The 27,103-nt window shown below is 37.6% G+C and overlaps 1 protein-coding gene across 1 annotated transcript; it reads right to left on the bottom strand.

Moving 5' to 3' along the window:
* Positions 1-2,031: 2,031 nt before the first annotated feature.
* On the bottom strand, positions 2,032-23,112 carry LOC109109753 (protein shisa-9-like). The gene is made up of 4 exons (XM_019122812.2): positions 22,382-23,112; positions 11,859-11,980; positions 5,551-5,673; positions 2,032-2,603 (listed from the first exon to the last, which is right to left on the bottom strand). Exons 1-4 carry the CDS (start codon positions 22,939-22,941, stop codon positions 2,143-2,145), a joined length of 1,266 nt encoding a protein of 421 aa, XP_018978357.1. The 5' UTR covers positions 22,942-23,112; the 3' UTR covers positions 2,032-2,142.
* Between the last annotated feature and the right edge of the window lie 3,991 nt (positions 23,113-27,103).

Genomic DNA, 27,103 nt, shown 5'->3' with positions numbered 1-27,103 from the left:
GTAACCCACAGGTACCTGATTGGTATGCCTTATGGATTTTCTCAACATCATTCCCCTAAAACAAATGAGTGATTTAATGAGTCACTTTCTCACAATGAGACTGCTGGAGAGGAAGATTGTGAAATTTGCTCAAACTCAAAAAAAAAAAAAAAAAAAACATTCTTCATGAGCACCAAATCCTCAACACACTCAGCAAAGCTTATACTTAAATCCTAGTGTGACACCAGGCGTCTGGGTGTTGCTCTGTGCCTCTTCTTGGGCAGGAGAGTGAGTTTGTTTTGCGTCTTTTTTCACATAATTGATCCTGAGGTTGTGTTTACATAAAGATTGCCAGGATAATGTCCCTTAATGACTTAGATTTAGGCTGATGTGATGATGGCATTGTCCTCGTTGAGTTAATGTGGCTTCGGGCGCCATTCCTGTGTTCCTATGTGAACACTCACCTCGTTGTCAGTGACACAGAGGCCAGAGATGAACTCAGAAAAGTGGGTCACATAAGAAATTCTATAAATTTAGATGAGAGGGATTTAGCACTGAAAGCAGGGATGATTACATAAAGGTGCATCTCAATAAATTAGAATGTCGTGGAAAAGTTCATTTATTTCAGTAATTCAACTCAAATTGTGAAACTCATGTATTAAACTCAATAAATAAATTCAATGCACACAGACTGAAGTAGTTTAAGTCTTTGGTTCTTTTAATTTTGATGATTTTGGCTCTCAAACCTCTCAACTAATTAGAATATGGTGACATGCCAATCAGCTAATCAACTCAAAACACCTGCAAAGGTTTCCTGAGCTTTCAAAATGGTCTCTCAGTTTGGTTCACTAGGCTACACAATCATGGGGAAGACTGCTGATCTGACAGTTGTCCAGAAGACAATCATTGAGACCCTTCACAAGGAGGGTAAGCCAAAAACATTCATTGCCAAAGAAGCTGGCTGTTCACAGAGTGCTGTATCCAAGCATGTTAACAGAAAGTTGAGTGGAAGGAAAAAGTGTGGAAGAAAAAGATGCACAACGAACCGAGAGAACCGCAGCCTTATGAGGATTGTCAAGCAAAATTGATTCAAGAATTTGAGTGAACTTCACAAGGAATGGACTGAGGCTGAGGTCAAGGCATCAACAGCCACCACACACAGATGTGTCAAGGAATTTGGTTAGAGTTGTCATATTCCTCTTGTTAAGTCACTCCTGAACCACAGACAATGTCAGAGGCGTCTTACCTGGGCTAAGGAGAAGAAGAACTGGACTGTTGCCCAGTGGTCCAAAGTCCTCTTTTCAGATGAGAGCAAGTTTTGTATTTTATTTGGAAACCAAGGTCCTAGAGTCTGGAGGAAGGTTGGAGAAGCTCATAGCCCAAGTTGCTTGAAGTCCAGTGTTAAGTTTCCACAGTCTGTAATGATTTGGGGTGCAGTGGCATCTGCTAGTGTTGGTCCATTGTGTTTTTGTGAAAACCAAAGTCACTGCACACGTTTACCAAGAAATTTTGGAGGACTTCATGCTTCCTTCTGCTGACCAGCTTTTTGAAGATTCTGATTTCATTTTCCAGCAGGAGTTGGCACCTGCCCACACTGCCAAAAACACCAAAAGTTGGTTAAATGACCATGGTGTTGGTGTGCTTGACTAGCCAGCAAACTCACCAGACCTGAACCCCAGAGAGAATCTATGGGGTATTGTCAAGAGGAAAATGAGAAACAAGAGACCAAAAAATGCAGATGAGCTGAAGGCCACTGTCAAAGAAACCTGCGCTTCCATACCACCTCAGCAGTGCCACAAACTGATCACCTCCCTGCCACGCCGAATTGAGGCAATAATTAAAGCAAAAGGAGCCCCTACCAAGTATTGAGTACATGTACAGTACATGAACATACTTTCCAGAAGGCCAACAATTAACTAAAAATGTTTTTTATCGGTCTTATGAAGTATTCTAATTTGTTGAGATGACCAAAGACTTAAACTACTTCAGTCTGTGTGCACTGAATTTATTTAATACACGAGTTTCACAGTTTGAGTTGAATTACTGAAATGAACTTTTCCACGACAGTCTAATTTATTGAGATTCACCTGTAGTCCTCATATTTGTCTTTGTGCATACAGTCTGGTAACAGTCAGCATTGTTGTTTCTTTCTTTCTTGTTTCCTCAGACAGTGACCTCCATCTTGCTGTTGGTCTGGTAGGCCTTAAGTTTGGGATGTGGCTGATACAGTGGTTGTCCCCCATAGCCTGTGGGCTGGGAGAGGAACTCCGGTAGTGTTTCTGTGCTGTACTGTCTCCTGCTGCTGTTGGACTGGCGGCGAGTGGAGTGCCCTGGATGCGAGGTCTGCCGGTGGACATGTCTTTGTCCAGAATCCCAAGCTTTGAAGGTTGAGCTGGAAAGCTGAGGGTGGGTGATGGTTTTTGGGATGCGGGTCCTCTCCAGCTGGTTGGTTGGGATTGAGATCGAAAGGGGGGAATGGATGTCATGGGAAGGGAGGACCTGGTGGAGATGGGACTTGTCTTTCGGGTGCATCTGCATCGGTTGGAAAGTTGCAGGAGGGGAATGATGCTGAGAGAAATCCATTAGTGGATAACTTTTGTAGTAGCCCCTGCTTGCAGTATCAGCTGTAAGGGAGAAGAAGAAATGGAAAATGTTCAAGAGGGACAAACATTTACATTGTACAATTATAACTGAGCTGCAGCAGGCACATTTATAGTGAAGCTTCAGTCTTTATGTGGCTACTAAGCATGTAAAAGTATATGAGATGAGAGGAAAGTTTATATTCCAGTGTGTTTTGTGAGAGAAAATTTGCATTCATATAATACTTTTGGCATTCTTATTCTGCAAAGTATCTCAACAGAACACAAAATTTAAACAAGTGAACACAAAGTTTGTTAGGGAATGCGAAAGTTTTGCAAACGAATGCAGTTTCTTGGGAGAACGCAAACGTTTTGCGTGTGATGCAAAGTTTCTCTGGGGAACATGAAAGTTTTGTGAGTGAATGCAGAGTTTGTTAGGGGAATGCAAAAATTCTGAGAATGAATGCAGTGTTTCTTGGGGGAATGTGAAATTTTTGCATGTGTTCTGTTCAAAAGTTCTGCAAGCAAACGCAGTTTCTTAGGGGAACACAAACATTTTGTGAGCACATAATTTTTCCATCACCATGTATTATGGGCTTCATGTCTGTCTGTCTGTCTACATTACATATTTGAAAGATTAAATGCATGTTGTGTGACACCACTGTCTTTTGGAGCATGTGCAGAATGGTGAGGCCAACTGTAATACGATTAACATCTATAAATGTTGGACGAAGATTGCATTGTCTAGGTCCGACTTCATAAAAACAGATTGGTATGATTCATTCATTCTATCCCAGCTGTTCAGATGGCATTTTAAAAACTATTTATTTTTGGTAGCCCAACTGAAAGACTTTTAAAGGGCATGTGCACATAATCTACATAAAAGCTATCTTTGATTTTTTTAAAAGTCTTATCAAAGAACAAATAAAATAATGTGCATCACTGGAAATTCATCCAGTGCTACCATGAGTTGAATGTATCAACTTTCAGTCAAGTTTTGATGAAGCACATGAAACAGCAGTGTCTGTATTCCTGTTGAGATGTCCTGTGAGAGCTTGTCTATTTTATTAAACACTTTGACTTTGTTGACTGAAATGTTTAAAGGTCATGCCTCAGACACGCGTTAGCTCTCTTCTCACGGTATTTACCTGCGAGCTCTGTCTCGTCCCATTAATGTCTGCCAGCTACACTTGTTCTTTTTGTTCTTGCATTGCAGTAAATCATGAAGTTTTAGAAGGTGTGTACATATATATAGTGTCACATTGTATACGGTCGTACATGCCTGAATCAAAAAAAAAGATTGAGTACAGTTCCTGTGGATGCTCTTCTGATCTTAGCCTCATCAAATCCAATATCAAAATTAAGAACTGATGTCAGATGGCGTTCTTGCAAGTACTTTAGGCTTTTTTCTTATTCATTACTTTCTTTTTGCTACAAGGTGATCATTATGCATCATCGTCATCATCATCATTCTCAGCACGGTATGCTGATGATTGCAGACCATCCTGGCATTGGATCTTTGTTTGTTAACAGTCAGATACAGACCTGTTCATATGTGTAAGTAGCTAATAATGTGTATGCATTATGTATGTGTCATTGTCACTGAATCATTGTGGTCTAAACTCTATTGGCTTAACATGTTCCCAGAATGTAGGGCAGTCTAATGCTCCTGCCTAAAAGTTAATGGACTACAAGAAGCACCTCTCAAGCCCACAGCTCTCTTTTTAAAATGAGTCATTCTTTGGCTAAATGCAATAAGATCTGTTTATTATTTGTTTATTAAACTTGCGAAAACTAGAACAGAAACGAGGCGCTTTCACACATAAAGCTTATTTTCATGTTTAGAGGTCATGTGTGAACTATAGCCATTGTTAAAATGCAGCAGATTAGCTCCACTAAATTGCTGGCTGAAGATAACACTGCTGCAACACAATATGTATTAATACGTGTGAACAGGTGCCATAAGATAAATAAGGTTTAAGCACACAAGTAAAAAAAAAAGTTTTTAAAGTATCGCAAAGTTTTAAAGAGGCACAAGCAGTTCACACCATAAACAACTATAACGATAAGCTGTATTAGTGTCCAAAACAAGAGATAATAAAGTTCTGTTTATTATAAGCGTATGCTGCAGTTATGTCTTAAATGCTTGAGCTAAAGTCTGAAGGACTTTTGATTGGCTTAATGTTTTTATCATTTATCAGCTGGAAAAATGCTCTAAAAGTGATTCCTTCAATATTGTTCCTCTGTGTTGTTATTGTTATAGTTGTGGTCTGGATTTCTCTGTTCTCACAGAATTAGAAAAATCATTAAAACATAATTATAGTTATCTTTATAGTTATTGCATTTGGTGTGAACAGCCCTTTACTCCTCACCATGTAGTTCATTTTGCAGTAGAACGTTTTGGTTATCAGCAATGTGGGAAAAAGAAAAAAGAAACTAGTCTACGGATTAAGGGACTATTTAAAGGTAATTTTGGGCAAATTACTAGAAGTTTTTAAAAGCTTAGCTGTTGCCTGTGTAAACTGCAAATGTAGCGCTTTATGTCATTTCAATGGGTTTTTTGTACAGCTGGCCACTGATTAACTTATAAACAAAAGATAAATATCATGCATCTTGAATAATAAAAGCATCAATCTGAAGATGTAAAAATGAAGCTTTTGTCATTTTAAAGGTCTGATGAGGCTAAAAATTCAGTGATGCAGAAAATAATAGTGAATAGTGAGGATTATGTGTGTAAATCTGACAAAACACATGAATATGTATATCTGTCTGATTGTGTATTCACCAGAACTGGGATGTTAAATTGAGTACCTGGGGTGAAACAGTAACCTTGTAGTGCCCCAACTGTGGTCCTCACCACACCAGAGGGCTTCCCTGATTCTGTCAGTCAAACTTAGGGACTGTTATTTATGGCATCCAGCAGAGCATGAAATAATTCAACATCTGTGAATGAAGTGTGCTTGTGAGCATAGTAACATGCCATGGTTCTTACCAACTGCTTTCAGAGAGTTGTACTTATTCAGCGCCAGGCCTGGTATACTGTTGTTGCTTTGAGGATGAGAGAGTCTGGCCGATGTACCAAAAGAGAAGCCAGCATTGTTTAGATGGTACTGCTCTGGAATAAAGAACAACGGTAGAAGAACATTAAAAAAGACTCTGTATGTGATAATGATTCAAATCAGCATATATTAGAATGATTTCTGACAGACGCTGAAGACTGGAGTAATGACTGCTGAAGATTCAGTTTTGCCATCACTGATTTTTTTTTTCAAAATTGTAATAATATTTAGTTTTTTTTCTGTATTTTAGATCAGATAAATGCATTTTTGGTGTGCATAAGAAACATTACAAACCCTACAGATTTTTTAAATTAACAAAATTATATATATATAATTTTTTTCTTGTTTGAAATATCAGTTTTCCTCTACATAAGAGTGCCATTTTACTTTCAGGCGAGAACACTAATTTATTAGCACAAACTACACATACAATATGTGCAGAAAAACATGCTGTGTCTGAGTCACTTTGTAGAACTGCAATAGAGACCTATTTAAATCCGTTCTATATGCAGTGACCCTATATTGACCACTGAGATGTGGACAGGAAGCACATTGATGCAATTAATGAACGTTAGATGTTGCTTTCCTTCTTTCCTGTTTGTTCCATTACTCATTAGTCACATTTCATTTGAGCAGTGTGTTGAGAGATGTGGACAGCCATTCTTTTAGGGGGAATGTGTGTTACACATTCTGAAATCACCCTGGCAATCCCTTGTAGCGGTAAACAGTGTTTTTAATGCTGCATGAATGTTGCATGAAAGCCAAAAGCATGTTAAGTTGGACAAGTATTCTTAGAACCAGAGTAACCAAAAACACTGTCTGAGACTGTTCTGATGACATGTCTGGGTAATTTCGATGTTTATTTGCATGCAGTTTACATTGGTTGAACCAAGCTTGCTCAAGATCATTTGTGATATCACTGTGCTTTTTAGTCTCTGCAGGTGTAGATTAGTCTTACTCTTTTATGTTGTTAAAACAAGTATTATCCTTTTCACCAGCTCTCTTTTCTAAATCTTGAACAACTGAGAGTGTGGTGCCCTGAGGACATTAGCTTTAATACAACATCAGCAGTGCCGTTAACCACCATTTACTATATGTGTGCCCTCTTGAAACTCTGTGCTGTGTTTGATAATGATGAAGAGTAAAGGGAGAAACTAATGAAAGGGGTTTGTCAGGGTAAAGAATCTCTCAGGGTGTAAGACTTGGCATCACAAAGAGAAATCAAACCAGATTGTTCATAAGATGAAGTGTATGTGATGTAATTGTACGAGAAGGAAGGAAAAGAGAGGGCGCTGTCCCCTGTGCACGTTAATGTCTTCATTAGGTTTTTCTGACTAGACCTTTGAAGTCAAAATCATTGTCAGGAAGTCCAGAGGGGTAATAGCTTTTGATGCATTATGTAATGTTTTAAGGCTGTGTGCATTGCGTACTAAGAATTTTAGCTTGATATTAATAAAGTCATGCATATTCCCAAAGCATTTGCCAAACATTTTTCAGATTCCCGAAGGTCCTAAAGTACAGCATTATTGCCCTCCATGTGACCATAAGAGTACATTGTGAAATCTAATGTATGATAAAATTATAAAATAAGACATCCCACCCCCACAAACAAAAACTGTTTAAAAAATATATTTTTTAGTTGAAATGAAGCTGAAATCAAATAAAATAAATATAAATATAAGATAAAAAAAAAACTTAATGAAAATGATAAATGTTAAAGAAAAACTAAAATAAAATAAATATAAAGTAAACCTAAATAGAAATAAAATAAAATGACAAGCACATAACAAAATTAATAAAACTTAAAGTAAAATTGGAATCAAAGCTGATGTAAATTAAGATAATTCAAAATATAAATAAATACTATTTTATATATATATATATATATATATATATATATATATATTCAAGATTGCTCTTCAAGATTAATCTTCAAGTAAATAATGTTAATAAAATATAATAAATATATTAAGTATAAAAAAAATTAATCAGCAGACATAAAACATCATTGGGGCCTATATAGACTTCTGATGGTTAATAAAATACAATAAATATTATATTCTATACTGTAAAATATATTATGTAATATATGTTAAAATTATGAAAATTTTACAGCCCACAAGTCTCAGTGCAGCCTATAGCCATTCCATTCATCCATAACTATGTCACATTTTTCCAAAAGCATCCATGTTAAGACTGGTAATGTTATGTAGCAAACTACTGATGGATTTTAAAGTGAGTTACCATTTAGCTGAGGCTTGGCTTCAGGGACAGACTGATGTATAACTCAAAACAAAATGATCCCAAAAGTGTCCAAAAGTGGAACCTCATGTCCATATAAACTCTGAGGTAAACATCCTGCCAGTCATATTTGGGAATTGAATGGGGGATTGAGAATGTGCAGCAGAGATGCACTAATATGGGACGGGGTGGCATCTGTGTATTTGTGTGTCATTGTCCATGCTCTTCATTGGAGTGCCACCATCTCCCACTATGAGGGACTGTTGTGTATGTTCTTAGCCCTGAAGCAATAGAGACGTCTGTGATGCTGTAGTGTGAGGTGTATGTGTGTGTGTGTGTGTGTGTGTGTGTATGTAGTGGCATATGAAAACAAAGCCTGAAATGCCAGAGGCAGAGAATTAAAGAGTGGACTGAATAAGGGGAGATCTAAAATTGGACTGTTTGTCTTTGTGTATTAAACTGTCATGCCATAACACACGTGCTCACATAAACACACATGCTGGCTTACGAGCTCCTATAACTGATATTAGCCTCTGAGGTTTTTGACTGGACCCCCTTTTATTTAACGTCTTCTGTCACACTCTTAAAAATAAAGGTTCCAAAACATAGAAGGCCATTTTGAATGCCATTTTCAGTGAACAGGTCTTAAAATAACTTTTATTCTTAATGTGAAGAACATTTCAGTAATCTGAAGAACCTGTTTAACAGTATAAATAACCCGAATTGCCCTATTGAAAGTTTCCATGGATGTTGGAATTGATGCCATTAAAGAAAGTTTTAAGAGTGCAAGGAAGTATTTTAACTATGGCTGATTATGCTTGCAAAATTACAGTAAATGCATTCAATATTTGTGTCTTTGTGCATTTTGGAAAGATAGAGAATGAAGAGAAATAAAACTACAAATGAAGCAAATGAATGAAAAAATATGTTTGATGAGTTTTAGGGCTATTTGAAATCTCAGTAGAAATGAAGGGTAATTGAACTCCGGCACATTCCAGCTTATGAGTGCATAAGAATCTTCTAGCAGTTTTACTACAGTTGTGATTGCTGTGTAAATGTGTTTAAGCCACCTCTGAGCAACATTAAACAGTGTGTGTATAAGCATCTAAATGCCACTTCAGAAGCGCTTCTGTGCCACCTTTGCAGTGTAAATTTGGCATTATATGTGCAACTTAACTTTCATCTGTGTGTATCAATTGAAGTGAACATCTACAGATATACTGTGCTCAGGGAGCAGGGACCAGTGAATCATTCAGTGATCAATTGTTCACAACAAGACAAGGAATTTTAATTAAATAGTAAATAAAGTTAATTTTGATTTCATATTGACTAAAATGAAAGGGGATGCTGTTGACCCATGGGGCTAAATGTGATGTACCGCTATTGGTGCCATTATAGTCTTTTTTCAGGCTTCTTGTGATCACACAGCCTCAGCCCTTTAACCATCTAGTGCTCATCACACTGGCTCTTCCAGGCAGTGTGGGAGTTTAATATTTCCAGTTTAACCCTACACAGATGAAAGCCATGAACGTGAAGACATATCTTTTGAACCCTGGCACTGAACGTCACCTTCCTGTGCAAGACCTAGAACTACACAACCGCTATATAATCTTCACACCATTACTGAGGACGCGGAGAGATGTGTACAGTCACATCGCTAAAGCCTCTAAGCACTGTGGAGGAAACTTAAATCCTCCTCATAAAGAGGAGAGGAAAGTGTGCCGCTTAAGCCTGGCACAGGCTCTGGTTATCAACATAAACCCTACATCAACTGTCGGTCTGAAGCGCGCTGCATCTCACGCCTGTGTAAATCCACCGAGTGGAATCACAGATGAGACGACCTCGTTTGCGTTTATAGATGAGTAAGAAAATGGGGTTACAGATGTATTTTCCTCTGCCTCTTGAGAAGAAATGGAAAAGAAAATGGAGGAGAAACCCAAAGATAAAAAGGGAGGCATAGGAAGAGACAGAGGGGAAGTAGGGAGACACTTTATATAGATCAATATATACAGGTCCTTCTCAAAAAATTAGCATATTGTGAAAAAGTTCATTATTTTCCATAATGTAATGATAAAAATTAAACTTTCATATATTTTAGATTCATTGCACACCAACTGAAATATTTCAGGTCTTTTATTGTTTTAATACTGATGATTTTGGCATACAGCTCATGAAAACCCAAAATTCCTATCTCAAAAAATTAGCATATTTCATCCGACCAATAAAAGAAAAGTGTTTTTAATACAAAAAAAGTCAACCTTCAAATAATTATGTTCAGTTATGCACTCAATGCTTGGTCGGGAATCCTTTTGCAGAAATGACTGCTTCAATGCGGCGTGGCAAGGAGGCAATCAGCCTGTGGCACTGCTGAGGTGTTATGGAGGCCCAGGATGCTTCGATAGCGGCCTTAAGCTCATCCAGAGTGTTGGGTCTTGCGTCTCTCAACTTTCTCTTCACAATATCCCACAGATTCTCTATGGGGTTCAGGTCAGGAGAGTTGGCAGGCCAATTGAGCACAGTAATACCATGGTCAGTAAACCATTTACCAGTGGGTTTTGGCACTGTGAGCAGGTGCCAGGTCGTGCTGAAAAACGAAATCTCCATCTCCATAAAGCTTTTCAGCAGATGGAAGCATGAAGTGCTCCAAAATCTCCTGATAGCTAGCTGCATTGACCCTGCCCTTGATAAAACACAGTGGACCAAACACCAGCAGCTGACATGGCACCCCAGACCATCACTGACTGTGGGTACTTGACACTGGACTTCAGGCATTTTGGCATTTCCTTCTCCCCAGTCTTCCTCCAGACTCTGGCACCTTGATTTCTGAATGACATGCAAAATTTGCTTTCATCAGAAAAAAGTACTTTGGACCACTGAGCAACAGTCCAGTGTTGCTTCTCTGTAGCCCATTTCCTGCACACGCCTGTGCACGGTGGCTCTGGATGTTTCTACTCCAGACTCAGTCCACTGCTTCCGCAGGTCCCCCAAGGTCTGGAATCGGTCCTTCTCCACAATCTTCCTCAGGGTCCGGTCACCTCTTCTCGTTGTGCAGCGTTTTTTGTCACACTTTTTCCTTCCCACAGACTTCCCACTGAGGTGCCTTGATATAGCACTCTGGGAACAGCCTATTCGTTCAGAAATTTCTTTCTGTGTCTTACCCTCTCACTTGAGGGTGTCAATGATGGCCTTCTGGACAGCAGTCAGGTCGGCAGTCTTACCTATGATTGCGGTTTTGAGTAATGAACCAGGCTGGGAGTTTTTAAAAGCCTCAGGAATCTTTTGCAGGTGTTTAGAGTTAATTAGTTGATTCAGATGATTAGGTTAATAGCTCGTTTAGATAACCTTTTCATGATATGCTAATTTTTTGAGATAGGAATTTTGGGTTTTCATGAGCTGTATGCCAAAATCATCAGTATTAAAACAATAAAAGACCTGAAATATTTCAGTTGGTGTGCAATGAATCTAAAATATATGAAAGTTTAATTTTTATCATTACATTATGGAAAATAATGAACTTTTTCACAATATGCTAATTTTTTGAGAAGGACCTGTATATAAATATATGTAAAATGTTGTCCAATATCTTCTTTTATGTTCTACAGAGGAAGCAACAGGTTTGAAATGACATGAGTAAATGAGTAAGATGGGGCACAATTGTAATAGCACAAGGATTTTTTTGCGGGACATTTCAGGATTCAAAACTACAACCATTTATTTACCAGCCATTCATTCTCTATGAGCTCATGCACTTCATTTAATTATTTTGTTTTGTATTTGTTTATTTATTTGCTATTAACATGAGCAGAAAGAAGTGAGCAGCTGTGAGCCAGTTATTCAGAGTGTGCGTTGTCATGCAATACTCTTGGGAAGTCAGCCCCTTGGGAAACAGTGTGAGCAGACATGTACAAAGGTGATGCATCCATAAATGCAGAATATATAGCGATTTCTTTTTCTTTATTAAGTTTGTATGTGGGGAAAACAGCAGAGAAAGTAAACTCACCACTGCGGCTGCGAAGCATCCTGGCAGAGATACCATTTGCTCCGATAGATGTTGTGCTGCTCAGAGGTCCATCCACAGGACTTAACTCCCCACCTGGCTGCTTCAGCAACTCCTGCAGAGTCCTGTGAGGAGATAAAAATAATCATTTATACAACCATTATTTCCATTTTGAATTAAATTGAGAATGCTTCCTTAATAATGATTTACTTATGAATGTAAACTGATGTAGCAAACGGGAACTATAGAATTGAAGTTCTCAAAAGTATTCAAGGAAGTAGAATTAAAATGATATTTTTAAATTTATAAACACACTACCTTTGAGTTTGAGGTTGTTAATTTTTTTTTCATTTTTGAATGAAGTGACTTGTGCTCACAGAGGCTGCATATATTTGATCAAAAATACAGTAACAGTAATATGGAAGATTATTAAAATATAAAAAACAACTTTTATATGTTTTAATATATTTAAAAATGTAACTTATTCCTGCTAAATTTTCAGCAGCCTTTACTCCAGTCTACAGTGACACATGATACCTTAGAAATCATTCATCTAATATGCTGATTTTGTGCTCAAGAAAAATGTCTTAATATTCTTATGTTGAAAACAGTTGTGGTGGCTACTGTTTAGTGGAAACAATAATACTTTTTTTCAGGATTCTTTGGTAGAAACTTTAAAAGAACAGCATTTATTTGAAATATTTTTTGTAAAAATGTGGTAACAATTTATTTTAAGGACCTATTTTCGCTATTAACTAGTTGCTTATTAGCAGGCATATTACTAGCATATTTGGTTGCTTATTAGTATTTATAAACCACATATTAATGCCTTATTCTGCATGACCATATTTTAGATCCCTTAGACCTGCCCCATTCCGAAATCGAACTACTACCTTATTAACTATTAATGAGCAGCAAATTAGGAGTTTATTGAGGGAAAAGTCGTAGTTAATAGTGAATATGTGTTCCCTATTCTAATGTGTTACCAAAAATATATAAGTCTTTCCTGTCACTTTTCATCAATTGAATGTGTCCCTGCTAAATAAAAGTAACATTTTCTTTAAGAAAATCTAAATCTATACTGAAAGAAATGCTGAGAAATGTTCTATTTAATTATTTATTACATTATTTTATTGTTTCTTCTTATAAGTGTATAGTGTAACAGGAAATTAGAGGAGAGAGATTAGGACGTGACCCAGACTGGGTTCAAATTCGCAGTTAACAACACTTGGCATCCACAGGACTGCCTGTTTTCGAGGGCCGTGCTGCTTACTCTTGTCTAAGAGCTCACAAACCCGTTCCTGCATCCTGGGTCCTCATGGGTGCTGTGTTCTTCAAATCCTTGACACTCCATAATTGCTCTATTTCCTACGGCCTCCACTTGTATCCCTGGTGAGGTCTCAAATTCTGTCCAACACCCTTTAACCAACAAGGGACTGTGATGTGATCTAATGTGATTGTCAAGCACAAGCGCACTGGCCCTTGGCCGGCCAATGCTAATGGCAGTAGGCCACCGTGGCCTAAGAAAAACAACACACCAGAAAAGCATGAGAATATATTCACCCTGGTGATGACATTTTTCATGGAGGACAGAAGAGGCATCTGCAGTGGAGCAGAGAAATGGATTGCAATTATACCGGATGGCAGCAGTCATTCCTGTGCTGTCTCTGTTTGCATCCCACCCTAGTGCTTTTGGAATTCTCTTGAGGAAAGTAAAACTGAACTCAAATTAGATGATAAACATCATCTGTTTGTTCTAGATTTCTCAGGGGAGCTCACACCTATTGTGTATCATTGGGCCGGACGATCCTGAACAGCTGTCCTCCTCTCCCAGCATATCTGTGATACGGGTGCCTGAGCATTTTTGGTCTTTTTTGGCAGGACTGACTCAGATACTGTATAAAGGGGAGGAAATGGAATAGAAATGGTAGTGCTGTATGGTGGCTGTAGGAATTGAAGTTCTATCTATCAGGTCTGCTACTCTAGATTCTAGAGTCTAGAATGTGTATGCACATTAGCTGAAACCGCCTAAATCATTTGTTATAGTTATTTGAGCTGAGGAAGTGAAATTAATGACACCATTGTTGTTAGATTTTATTAGAATAAATGTAGTTTTCCTCCCATCCCTGTATATCTACTCTATTTATAGAACGGGAAAATAAAAATGCTGTAACTATTTGTGTATTATATACATACACTGAACAAAATTATAAATGCAACCCTTTTGTTTTTGCCCACATTTTTCATGAGCTGAACTCAGAGATCTAAGACTTTTTCTATGTACACAAAAGGTGTTTTTTGTATAGAATTTTTTTCAAAATTCTGTCTAAATCTGTGTAAGTGAGCACTTCTCCTTTGCCGAGATAATCCATCCACCTCACAGACGTGGCATATCAAGATGCTGATTAGACAGCATGATTATTGCACAGGTGTGCCTTAGGCTGGCTACAATAAAAGGCCACTCTAAAATGTGCAGTTTTATCACACAGCACAATGCCACAGAAGTCTCAAGGTTTGAGGGAGCGTACAATTGGCATGCTGACTGCAGGAATGTCCACCAGAGCTGTTGCCCATGAATTGAATGTTAATTTCTCTACCATAAGCCATCTCCAAAGGCGTTTCAGAGAATTTGGCAGTACATACAACCTGCCTCACAACCGCAGACCATGTGTAACCACACCAGCCCAGGACCTCCACATCCAGTATCTTCACCTCCAAGATCGTCTGAGACCAGCCACCCGGACAGCTGCGGGAACAATCGGTTTGCATAACCAAAGAATTTCTGCACAAACTGTCAGAAACCGTCTCAGGGAAGCTCATCTGCATGCTCGTCGTCCTCATCGGGGTCTCGACCTGACTGCAGTTCATCGTCGATGAGCGTCTGGCACTTTCGATGGCGTCTGGCACTTTGGAGAGGTGTTCCCTTCACGGATGAATCCTGGTTTTCACTGTACAGGGCAGATGGCAGACAGTGTGTGGGTGAGAGGTTTGCTGATGTCAACGTTGTGGATCGAGTGGCCCATGGTGGCGGTGGGGTTATGGTATGGGCAGGCGTATGTTATGGACAACGAACACAGGTGTATTTTATTGATGGCATTTTGAATGCACAGAGATACCGTGACAAGATCCTGAGGCCCATTGTTGTGCCATTCATCCACCACCATCACCTCATGTTGCAGCATGATAATGCACGGCCCGACGTAGCAAGGATCTGGACACAATTGCTGAAAGCTGAAAACATCCCAGTTCTTGCATGGCCAGACATGTCACCCTTTGAGCATGTTTGGGATGCTCTGGATCGGCGTATACAACAGCGTGTACCAGTTCCTGCCAATATCCAGCAACTTCACACAGCCATTGAAGAGAAGTGGACCAACATTCCACAGGCCACAATCAACAACCTGATTTATTCTATGTGAAGGAGATGTGTTGCACTTCGTGAGGCAAATGGTGGTCACACCAGATAGTGGATTTTTTTTGGACTTCGTGAGGCAACCAGACCCCCCAATACAGTAAAACTGCACATTTTAGAGTGACATTTATTGTAGCCAGCCTAAGGCACACCTGTGCAATAATCATGCTGTCTAATCAGCATCTTGATATGCCACACCTGTGAGGTGGATGGATTATCTTGGCAAAGGAGAAGTGCTTACTAACACAGATTTGTGAACAATATTTGAGAGAAATAGGCCTTTTGTGTACATAGAAAAAGTCTTAGATCTCTGAGTTCAGCTCATGAAAAATGGGGGCAAAAACAAAAGTGTTGCGTTTATAATTTTGTTCAGTGTAGAAATAGCTGACTTGACTGTCAAGTGAACTGACTCGCAAATGTGACAGTTGCTTTTTTTATTACATCCATTGTGTTTACCGGCTAATGCTTTCATCTTGTAAGGGGATAATCAACCTATAATCTCTAGATGGTTGTTTCCAGTAATGTCGACATGATTGTCCTCATTGAGGGTGACTTTGAGGATGTGCCATGCTTATGCTCAGACGGGTGACTCAATCCTGACTCCTGCTACCCTGATGTCTCACTCACATACACTGAGTTTGAGTTGCAGAGCATGACACATTTATTTCGCTCACAACAAAAAATACAGGACAAGGTCTTGGGGACAGTGAGATCTGAAAACAAGGGCATCCTGGGATAGCACTGCTGAGTACTTCCTTAGGGTTTCAAAAACCGTATCCTGGCAGCGAGCCATGCTGGGTCAGAAGCAATGGTATCTGACATGATTGTTCAATCACAATAGGTCCAATGTGTATTGTCTTCTTTCTCTCTCCATCACTAAATTATTCTATATGGTGCATTTTTGTTCTTACAAATTGCCACAGGGTTTGCTTAATAAAGAAGCAAAGAACTAGCGAATATGTTTTTGTCATAAATCCGGTCCCTGCTGTTCCTCCCACTCACCACAGAGGTCTCTAGCACCTTCTCACCCCGGACTCCATTTACCAGAATCCCCTCACCAGGAACTGATTACATGCTCACCTGTTGCCCATTTGACAGACTATTTAAGCTGCACTCATACACACAAACATTGTATTGTTTAGCATTGTGGACATTACTGAGTGTTTCCCTTGTTTACTTTGCCTTGTTCTTTGCCTAGTCTTGCCTTGCCTGTGTTTTTGATCTTGGACTGGATTCTTGTCTTTTGTGATTGTTTGCTGCCTGCCCTGACCATTGCCTGTTTTTCGGGTTACTTTTTTGTCTCACCCTGGATGTTGCTGTTTGCCATTATTTGACCCGGCCTGTTCTGACTACGCTCTATGGAATAAAGCCTGCATTTGGATCCCCAACTCCGTAGTCACACTCTCATCCATTACAGTTTTAGTCCAGATGAACTTAATGATCTGTTTAAAGGTCTGTGGTAAGGCAAATAATATTTGTAAAATTTATTTTTCTACTCAAAGGTTTCATACTACACTAATGTGCAAGCATTCAAATTTGTTTGGCTTTGTTATTCCACTCTTTTGCATGCAAACAGTAGATATCAGTAAAACAAAGAGAGTCTAATGAGGTTCCCCCTTTTAATAAAGATCTGATAGCTACACTAACACATATTACAGAGCTATGTTTGATTCAAAGTATAATTAGTATGATTGTCTCATTTAATCATAATTATCATTACTACATAATTTATTGCAGTTGTAGAGCAGTCATCCCAATGAAAGCTTGTGCAGCGGGCCTTGTCACATTTCCTCTGTGCGGTTGCATTTTGTGTGGAACGAGATTCTGGATCTTTGGATCTGTGTTGAGTGATTTAATCAGCAATTATTCATGAGGTGCCATATCTTATCATATTGCAGAAGGAACAGCTTTGCCTCACTTAATGCTATGTAGAAACGAATTACTCTTGTAATGTGTAACCCGCAGATAACCAGTTAGTTATTTTTTATATTATGCTATCCCAAAAAGCCCTCATGTCATTTACTTAATGTGCACAGATTAATAATAATTTGCACGCTATTTGTTTTTTTTTTACTTAAGGATTAGTTTTGCTTTTTTTTTTTTTGCAGAAGTAGTTTGGTGAATTATATCATGGTTATTTTTAAATCCTTGTTACCATGGTAAAATTTTTGCTCTTTATTTTAAGCAACTTTTTGGCCATAGTAAAATCTTTATGCTGCCAAAGCATTAAAAACATTATTTATAATATAGTGTGCATGTGTGTGTGTGTGTGTGTGTGTGTGTGTGTGTGTGTATGCTTATATATATTAATCATCTTAATTATTGTTATTAATTAAAAGAAATCAAGTTTTATGTTATTTTAATTGATTAAAATAAAATGAAAAATTAGAAATGTACTCAAACAGAACATAAGTTAATAAAATTACTAAAACTATAATGGAAATAAATTACATCTAAATAGAAATTAGCACATAAAATTACTGAAACAAACTAAAATTTAATTTAATTAAAAACTGAAAATATAAAAATTTAAGGTAATTCAGAATATTTATAAATAGTATAATAGTATATAAATAATACTACAATAACACTGAATTCAATACATACTTGCTAAATAATTAAACAATTAGTAGTATTAAACAATGATATTATATACAAAAAAAAAAAATCACTACACAAATGTTTCTAAGCATTTTATATTTGTTGTGTAGTATCATTTTCCAGTAGTTGATTCTGTCTTGCTTGTTGCCCTTTTGTCATCCTCTGTCTTTCTTTGCTTCTCAAGTGTTATAGAGTAGGGTTATGTATTGTGTCCTGTCCTCTTACTCTAAACAACTAACACTAGGTGACCCTTCCTTGTAATTTTGCAACTCTTACAAAGAATATAGTCTGTTATTTCTGCATATTGGAAAAGTCAGACAGTTTTGTATTATATCATCACGTCAAGTACAGTGGCCTGCACAAATCCCTTTCAGCTGCATGGAGGGCAAATACACGGCTAGAGAAAAGCCCAAAGAGAGAGGTAATGAATACATTATTCCCTTGAAATTGTAATTGCAATTATTAATTACGATTATCACAAGTTACACTGAATGATGTTAAACCATTGTTTGAAGCAACTCCATGCCATATTATTACATGAAAATAAACAAGCTGAAAACACTCTAAATGAAAAACTTTTATTGCCTTTCTTTATGGTATTAAGCCTCAAATGTCAACTTGAACTGGTTTCTTCTTTAAATAAAAAAAGTAAAAATAAGCATGGTATTATAATGTTTAACTAAAATTAAAACAATGGAAAAACCTTTAAGATAACCTGTAGAAAGAAAAAATCATATTAAGCATGCAGAATAACATTAGTGAACTATTAGTGAACAATTAATTGCTGCTTTGAATGATTATGTAATTGTGGCATCCGTAATTGTAATCGCGATTAGAAATTTGATTAATTGTGCTGCACTAATGAGTAGTTTTGTCAGAGAGCATAGACTCTCATGTTAACCTTAGAAGAACAGGAAGGCCTTGAAGTCACCATGATGAGAGAGAGGTTGGGGGCCAGCAGGACGCAAATGTCAGTGCACACCCACTAAGACTCAACCATGCGGGAGAGATGTCTCCAGAATCTGAGAGTCACCAAGACACATTAGTACATACACATTAACACACAAACACACAGTGCACAGTCATGAGCAGCCACATCTCATTCATGTCAAATGAGTTCAGACAGTTTAGAGCCACAGGAAAGACACAGGTTAAAATCTGACAAACAAGCTCTGGAGTATATGAAGGAGGGGGGGGTGGGATTTAGGAGAACTATAGTATGCTTAATATTGTGGTCACTCCTTATTCTCTCCTTCTTTCTTGCCCTCTTTCAGGTAAACCTGAATTAATATTTATCTGGAGGTTTTAATGAAGACTCACAACCTATACATGTTTTCAGAAATATATAGAGCCCTGTCATCAAATTTTCTTTTTATTTTAGTCTTGAATGTTATTTATCCTTTTGTTATTCTGCAGTATCCAGTGTAGTGACATCAAAAACATATTTTTGTCAGTGCCAGGGATTTTCAAACTGTTTATTAATGCCAAAGACACCCAAATATGAAATATCATTTAGGCAATTATTCACTTTCATGTATATATATACAGACGCATTTGAACAATGTATGAAAGATACAAACAGATTGATGCTTTAGTGACCAAGATGTTTCCAAAATTGGAAATTTAATTTTTTGCCATTGTACTACAGCCAAAAACAATGTATTAATGAATTATCAGAAAAATATTTGCATTTCATACCGTGTATCTTTTTTTCTGCCTAAAATTTCAATATAAACTTTTTAAAAGATTCTTTTATTAAATGATTTTTAATTAAATTCAGATTCATCTGTTTAGCACTTTTCATAATATCATTGCAAAGCTTGAAAGAAAACTGTAACAAACAACATTACTGACAGTAGCAAGGAAAAACTCTTCAAGACGATATGTAAATGTAATTTTATTTCTTTCTGTTTCTGCCACATTATTTTACAAGCTTTTTATCTACAATAATCATACAACCTAATTATCAATGTAACACTTAATGGGGTTAGTTGCATTCAAAATCCAGTTGCTTGAAAAAAAACTGTGCCAGATCCAGAAGGTCTCATGTTATATAAATGTGATACCTCAAAGATTTCAGCCCCTCGGGTCACCCATATGGCTGAGTACCCTGCCCAGCATGAGAATTCTTTTCTTTAACTGTAGATGGGATATTGTATGGCACAGAATCTTGCCTTTGGCCACAGCATCCTGTTTAAGATGTGATCTGAATCATGGATTTCGGTATCACTGCTGTAATCCTCAGTGAATTTTGTCTCACATAATCATGACTCACATTCTGTGTTGTCTTTATTATTCCATCCCTATTTTATGTCCTTCATTATTCAGCAGTGACTAACTTTTTAATGAATATAGGCCATTCCTGTGCTTACATGACAAAACTATGACTACAAAGTATAGATGGAGTGTTAAAGTTCAGCTTGACAGATAAAATCTGCTTTCCTCTTCCCTGTTTGGCTTAAGTTGGAGAGTTCTGAGGGATATGATACATTGGTGTAGCATTTAAATATTAAGACATGACTAGAAGTGGAAGTGGGAAATTATTTAGGAGCCCAATTCAATATCCATTCGACATCTGGGCAAAATGTTTTCTTTTTAATGGTGTGAATGTAAGTGCATAAATTAGTTCTCTAGAGCTGCGAAGTCTAGCAGTCGCCTCAAAAGGAGTTAAACTGTGGAGAAGTTGGTTTAATCTTAAAGCGGAGTGTTAATCTTAGCAGAACTCTTAATCTTGTAAGAAGAGTTAATCTGGTGTGCAGTGTTCAGCGTGTGGGAAATGCTTTTGGAGAGGTGTTAACCTCGGAAAAGTGCTAATCTTCGGATGAGTATTTTCGTCCTCCAAATGTGTTCATCTCGATAGGGCTGTTTGCATTATTGGGTCATTTCTTGTCTAAAATGGGGTTACGACAGAACTCTGGAAGAATTATACATTCTCCGTATTTTGTTATATTCCTCATGACAGGTAATTTGATATTCAGAAAGGGATTTTGGATATTTAGAACAATGAGAATAAAAGGTTCAATTTGACGTTTGGAGGGAAAAGAACAGAGAAGGAGAACTGGGAATTGAGACATAAGAAAGAAATATTCAAGTTGGACGGGGTTGGCTTTTTAATGCATTGATGCCATGAATATTAAAATAACCTTAGGACAAGTAAGGTTATTTTTCTTCCACTCTTTTTGTCTCTAGTACAGATGATTGCTAAATTCAGAGGAGCAGCATGCATATTAATGGCTTTAGTCTTGGCTGGATGCTGTTGCTTGGTCTTTGGTTTGCTACTGTATGTGATACAGATGTAAAGGCTGGCCAAAATATCCTTGACCAAAATAGCTTTGGTTAACCAATACACTCTGAACACACTATTAGCATCATTAACATAAAAAGCGCATTAAATCTTCTGTAAGTCTTTAGCTCTGTTCCAAAACCCAGTGAGCTGTCTACCTAGACAGCAATTTAAAACATAGCTCTGTTTCTAGTGCAAAGGCTTTTCCAAAAAATGTAGGCAGCATATTAATGTTGCTTTAAGATGCTTTCCTTAACCCAAAATCTAAGACAACCTTACATTTATCATTTGAAAAGAAGTCAGTCCTTGTGAAAATGAAGTATGCATTATTGTGTTAAATGTGCACTTGTAGTGTACTTCAAATCTTACAAGTATGTTTTTAAAGAACTTGCATGCAGATAATATTAATGAAATAACAGTGTGCTTAAAGAGAGTACACTTACATGACTGTGTTAAGTGCATTTTGTAAGAATGCAGGGGTCTTCAAACTCGGTCCTGCAGAGTTTAGCTCAACTTGCCCCAACACACCAACCTTGAAGTTTCTAGTATACCTAGTAAGTCCCGATTAGCTGGTTCAGGTGTGTTTGATTAGAGTTGAAGCTAAACGCTGGTTTAGAGTTTGGAGACCCCTGCTTTAAAGTATTTTTATGTGTTGTCTAAAGGTGCATTCACGACATGCTGAAATTACTTTAATTATGAGGCTTCAACAAGAAAAAAGCATTCATGTTCTCGAAGAACTCGCAGTTACAGCTCATAAGATGGGACTTTTCTGGGATGGGAACACAGCATTACATACTAAAACATGCTTGTAAAGCATACTTTTTACTTGATGTTTTTTACTGTAGTTTGAAGTTACATTTAGTTTTAAATGGACTAAATTGCAACTTAATCATTACAAGTGTGTAATTACAAATACATTTCAATACATGACAGAAATGATTAAAGTATAGTTTGCCATAAATGCTTGTCAGTCACTTCAGATGCTTGTCACTTCAATTATATTTCAGGGTAATTATGAATTTATATAAAGATGTTCTCAAGTCCTACTTAAGTGGTTCAAAACAACTAATAGCATTTAATATAAATTCAAGCTATAAAACATTTTTGGTGAATTCTAAATAACATGCAGTTAAATGTCCAAAAACATATTGCTGAGTTTGCATGTATATACTTTTAAAATATATTTCCAATAGATCAGTAGATTTTGTAACTGAGCTCATTTCTACTCACCTGGAGTTACTGAGGTCATTCTGGCCTCCCCGGCTCTTCTCCAGCCCCAGTTTGGTGAAGATTCCCACCAGGACCATGATGGCCACCACACCACAGATGATGTACACAATCATGTGAGTCCGATCCCGCTCATGGTCTGGCTGCACCTCAGTGTTGGTGGCCACAGGTTTTCCAGTGTTGGCCCAAATTGGAGTGTCATAGTTGGAGCAGGAGGTCTGATCCAGTCGCTGCTGACGGAACTGACAGCAGAACCGGTAGAAACAGGTGCCGCAACAGTACAAGAAGATACCTGCATTACAATTAAAGGGAGGGTCCCACTGACCCATGACATCATAGTAACCCCGGCAGCGGGTGCCAGTGGATGGCACAGTATCCTCCTCCACCTCTGCAGGTGTGGTCAAAGTTGGAGGCCCCTCTGATGTCACAGAAATCAACAAAGGATCTATAGTCTGATTGGCTGTTTGGATGTCCTTATCAGTAGAAGTCTCGTCCTGTGCTTTAGCAGACCGTCCCACAATGGCAGTGAGCAGAAGATGTAGTAAAAAACTATTTCCAACCATGTTTCGCCCAATGATTTACCTCACTTTGAGAATGAAGATACCTAAGCATAAATGTTTAAAGAAGAATTCTAGAAAGTGCTGAATTACTTTCACACAATTACAGCTATGGTCAAAAAAAGGTCTTTAGCTATGGTCAAAAAAAGATTTATTTTTTATGTATTTAAATATATTCCATTTAAAAAAATATTTAAAATGTGTTATATATTTTTATAATCAATATTGAATATGCATGTTAATTTTTTTGTTCAATTAATAAAAACATGCATTTTACCAAAATATAATACTGTTTAAGCACTTTAACAGTTTCGAAAAATAAAAATGATTAAAAGGCTTTTCAGTTACAACAACATTACCTTTGTCCTTTGAGAGAGAAAATAAATACTTGGACATTTGCTGTCTTGCCCTGGTCCTTTCCAAAAATGCATCTCATTTTAGGTTTCCAATCACTGTTCAACACTTGATCTCCGTGCTCACCAGTAGTAAAACTTTCTTTTCAACAACTATTTACAGTAATTTGCCATAAAAATCCTTTTCTGAGGAAAGAGTGAACCCACAGACAGGTGTTTAATCCACAGCGATCCACTCAGAGTGCTGTCTCTGAGCTTTGTGAAGGGCAACAGTTCAGGATTCAAATTAAAACTCCTCCCTTCTGTTCTCAGCATATCAGAGAGAGAGAGTGAGAGAGAGAGAGTGGGATTGAGGTGGGGGGCATATTTTCCATCCAGCTGCTGGTTATTTTGTGAAAGGGGAGGAGACACTATGTTACTGAAGAGCTTATGACAGACTTTTAAATATACAGAAAAATCTACAAAATAAAATACTTTTGTTTGCATTTATATCTAATTGAAAGTGAAATAGAGCATGCAAAAGCATGCAAAAATTTTCATTAATTAGTTTATTTGATCCCAGGTGTGTCCCATTGGTGTCTGTGTATTTAAAGTGTTCCCAGTCCCTAGTTCTCTGTGTGCTGTTAAATGTTGTGCTACAAATGTCATACCTGAGTGTTTACCGTCGTTGCTTGTTAAATTAAACTCCAAGAATAAGTATTCTCCAGCATCTCCTTGTCTGTCCCTCATGTAGTGTGACAGAACAGCAGACCATTAAAGATGACCTGGGCTGAGGATATCCTTCTGCAGATCCAGCAGGAGGGATGGCCATTGGAGGACTATGTGGAGGAGTTTTTGAGGGTGTTACATCTGGTGAGTTGGAGCGATGGCATGATTAATGCCTGCTTCCGGATGGGACTAAAAGATGAGTTTGTTTAAACTCCTGATGATTGCCGCAGACCCATAGTGGATTTTGTTAATTACGTATTAGAGATGAATGGTTCCAAGTTCCTAGTAGATGTGGAGGATCCCATCTGGAAGCATGTGGATGCTCCAACTCCCCACAAGCCAGCTCCTTCCACATATCCATCCAATGAGTCCGCTCCCGCACTTTCCCGAATCCTCCAAAGCCACCCCCCCCCCACTCCCCAATGGTATTGTTACGGTGCAGGACGTGCCATCCGGGAGGGGAGGGGGGGGCGATCTGTCACATGTATGTTCCTGTTTTCCTTATTTGGTCCTTCCTGTTCTTGTCCTCATCATGTGAATTTGTCTCCAGCTGTGTTTCATTAGTTTATTTGCTCCCAGGTGTGTCCCATTGGTGTCTGTGTATTTAAAGTGTTCTCTGTCTGCTGTTAAACGTCATGCAACAAATGTCATACCTGAGTTCCTGAGTGTCTACCTTTGTTGATTGTGAAATTAAACTCCAAGAATAAGTATTCTCCAGCATCTCCTCATGTAGCATGACAGTAAAGACATCAAATAATTAAAAATAAATTTATTACGGTTTCCACAAAAATATTAAACAGTACAACTGTTTTCAAAATTTATAATAACAAGAAGTGTTTTGTGAGCGCCAAAACAGCATATTAAAATGAAAGACAGAAAAATGGAATCACAGGAAGAAATTACGTTTTGAAATTGTATAATTATTTCACAATATTACAGTTTTTACTTTAAGTAAATAAATGCACCCTTGGTAAGCATAAGAGACTTCTTTCAAAAATGTTACAAACTTATGTACATGAAAAAAAAAATTGGTATTTTTTTTGACGTTTTAATTAAAATGGTTCCTTTACCATAAATTGTAATGTAAATATATAGTTTTGGTGGCTTGTAATGTGTACTGTTGTGCCTTCAACCTGAAAACTGTCAACATCAAACGGACCTGGAACATGAATTTACATTTGATATGTTTTGATGCCAAAGTCCTCTTGAAGTGTCCCTCACTCCCTGTCCATCAGCACGTCGGTATTCACCATGTCTTATAACCATTCCTCTGCAATGTTGTATAAACTAAACAGATTTTTTTCACAAAAACAGAAAATGTCCAGACTGTCCATTGTCAAAATATCAATGATTAAACCAAGTATTTGAATTTTTACAAGGTTATTGCAGTTTTTCTGCAATTCTCTTCCATTCTTCACACACAGTGTGGTTGTGATGGGCTCTGAGGGGACTTGTGTCTTTGATCAGCCCTCTACACAGGGTTAAGATGTGACAAACATAACCTGGAGTTCTGAAGACAGGAAGGAGGACAGGATGAATAAGGCATCTCACAGATCTCTCCAAACTAATTCTCACTCTTTTCTCTTTTTTTCAATCTATATCTCCTACTCTGCCCTTTTTTGTCTTTCTTTTTGAGAACAGAAAGCATCTTGATGACTTTAAAGTCAAAATACTTATAAACCATAAAATTTTTATTAAACATGTTGTCCTACTTTCTTCTTGATCATTACAAGTGTTCTTTGTGACTGTCAGTTTGCCTCGTCACTCAGGCTTTTCTCTTTCATATCTAGGTCCACATGGATTTTTTTCATTTTTCTGCTCTTATTTTTATAAGTACATCTGTTGAATTATAGCAAAAACGTTTCAGATTAAACTTAGGGGACTAACTACACACTTACTGATAGATGAAGGCATTATCAGATTAGTCAAAGTGTTTAATGAACACAAGTGGTGTATGAAAACTTGTGAGAGTTGAAATACAGTGCATGAGTCATGTGAACCAATTTGTGATACATTGATCATGCTTTTCTGATGCAAAAACATCTTAGGCTGGTTTACTAGTCTTATCTAGTCTACCAGCCTGGTCAAACAGGTCTGATGGATGGTTTTAAAAGGGTTTTCAGTTTCAGCAATGTGTCAAAAGACAAAAATTCCCAAAAGTAAACTGATTGTCTGACATGAAGCACAAATGGATTTTCAACGGTTGTTTTGTTGCGTCCAGTGTAGACAGCCTCAAGCTGTTGCGGTGTGACATGACAACAGACACGTCCAGTGTAGACACATTGATAGTCCTTATTCATTGCAATTCTTTTGTGTTTGACAGATACAGTCATACAGGTTTGGAATGACATGAGGAAGTGAGGACAGAATTAAGATTTTTGGGTTGACTATCCCTGCTTGTGGGAGCTTTCTTCATTTGTAGGAATGAATATGAGGTTGATGATGTTGAATCTGAATAATCCCCCAAATTTAATATGTATCCTGAGTCAGAATCTGAAGTAGTGCCTTTGGCTCTCAGGATGGAAGATAAATGTGTCCTCTCACCAAAATACATTGAACTCTGTGTATCTGTGTGTGTGTGCATATTTTATCATGGCCTTTATTCATCCACTTTAGTGATTCTTTGAATCTCATTTTTCTCTATGTAACAAGGTCAGCATTTTACTTGTAAATCGTTCGTAGTTGCTCTTGTTTTGTGGTCACATGTTACATTCATCTCCGTCAAAGATGAATTAGTCTTTGTCAACAGATAAAGCCTCTGATCAATGTTCTGATCAACTCGCATCAGGGTCTCCTTTTTTATTTCTAAACTTTCTCAGTATACAGTATAATACAGTATTTATTCCTTTGTCATTGGCAGCCTGACTGTCATTCTCTCCTTTTTTGTAAAAGCATGAAAGACTGCAGTGCAGTTTTTCTGTGCTTTGAAATGAATGCTGTCAAATGCAAGGTCTTGGATGGATTTGCTGAAGTGTGAAATTTAGCCTTGACAGTCCTGATATGGAGAGGTATTAACAGATATACAGCACTCTCCTCTCTATATATTTACTTTTAAGATGGAGAATATATTATTCAGTTTTTCTACTGAATAAAATATAAAATCAGGC

The sequence above is a fragment of the Cyprinus carpio genome, chromosome A12 (assembly GCF_018340385.1).
Source record: "Cyprinus carpio isolate SPL01 chromosome A12, ASM1834038v1, whole genome shotgun sequence".
In the NCBI taxonomy this organism is placed as follows: domain Eukaryota; kingdom Metazoa; phylum Chordata; class Actinopteri; order Cypriniformes; family Cyprinidae; genus Cyprinus; species Cyprinus carpio.
This window is presented reverse-complemented; position numbering and strand designations above follow the sequence as displayed.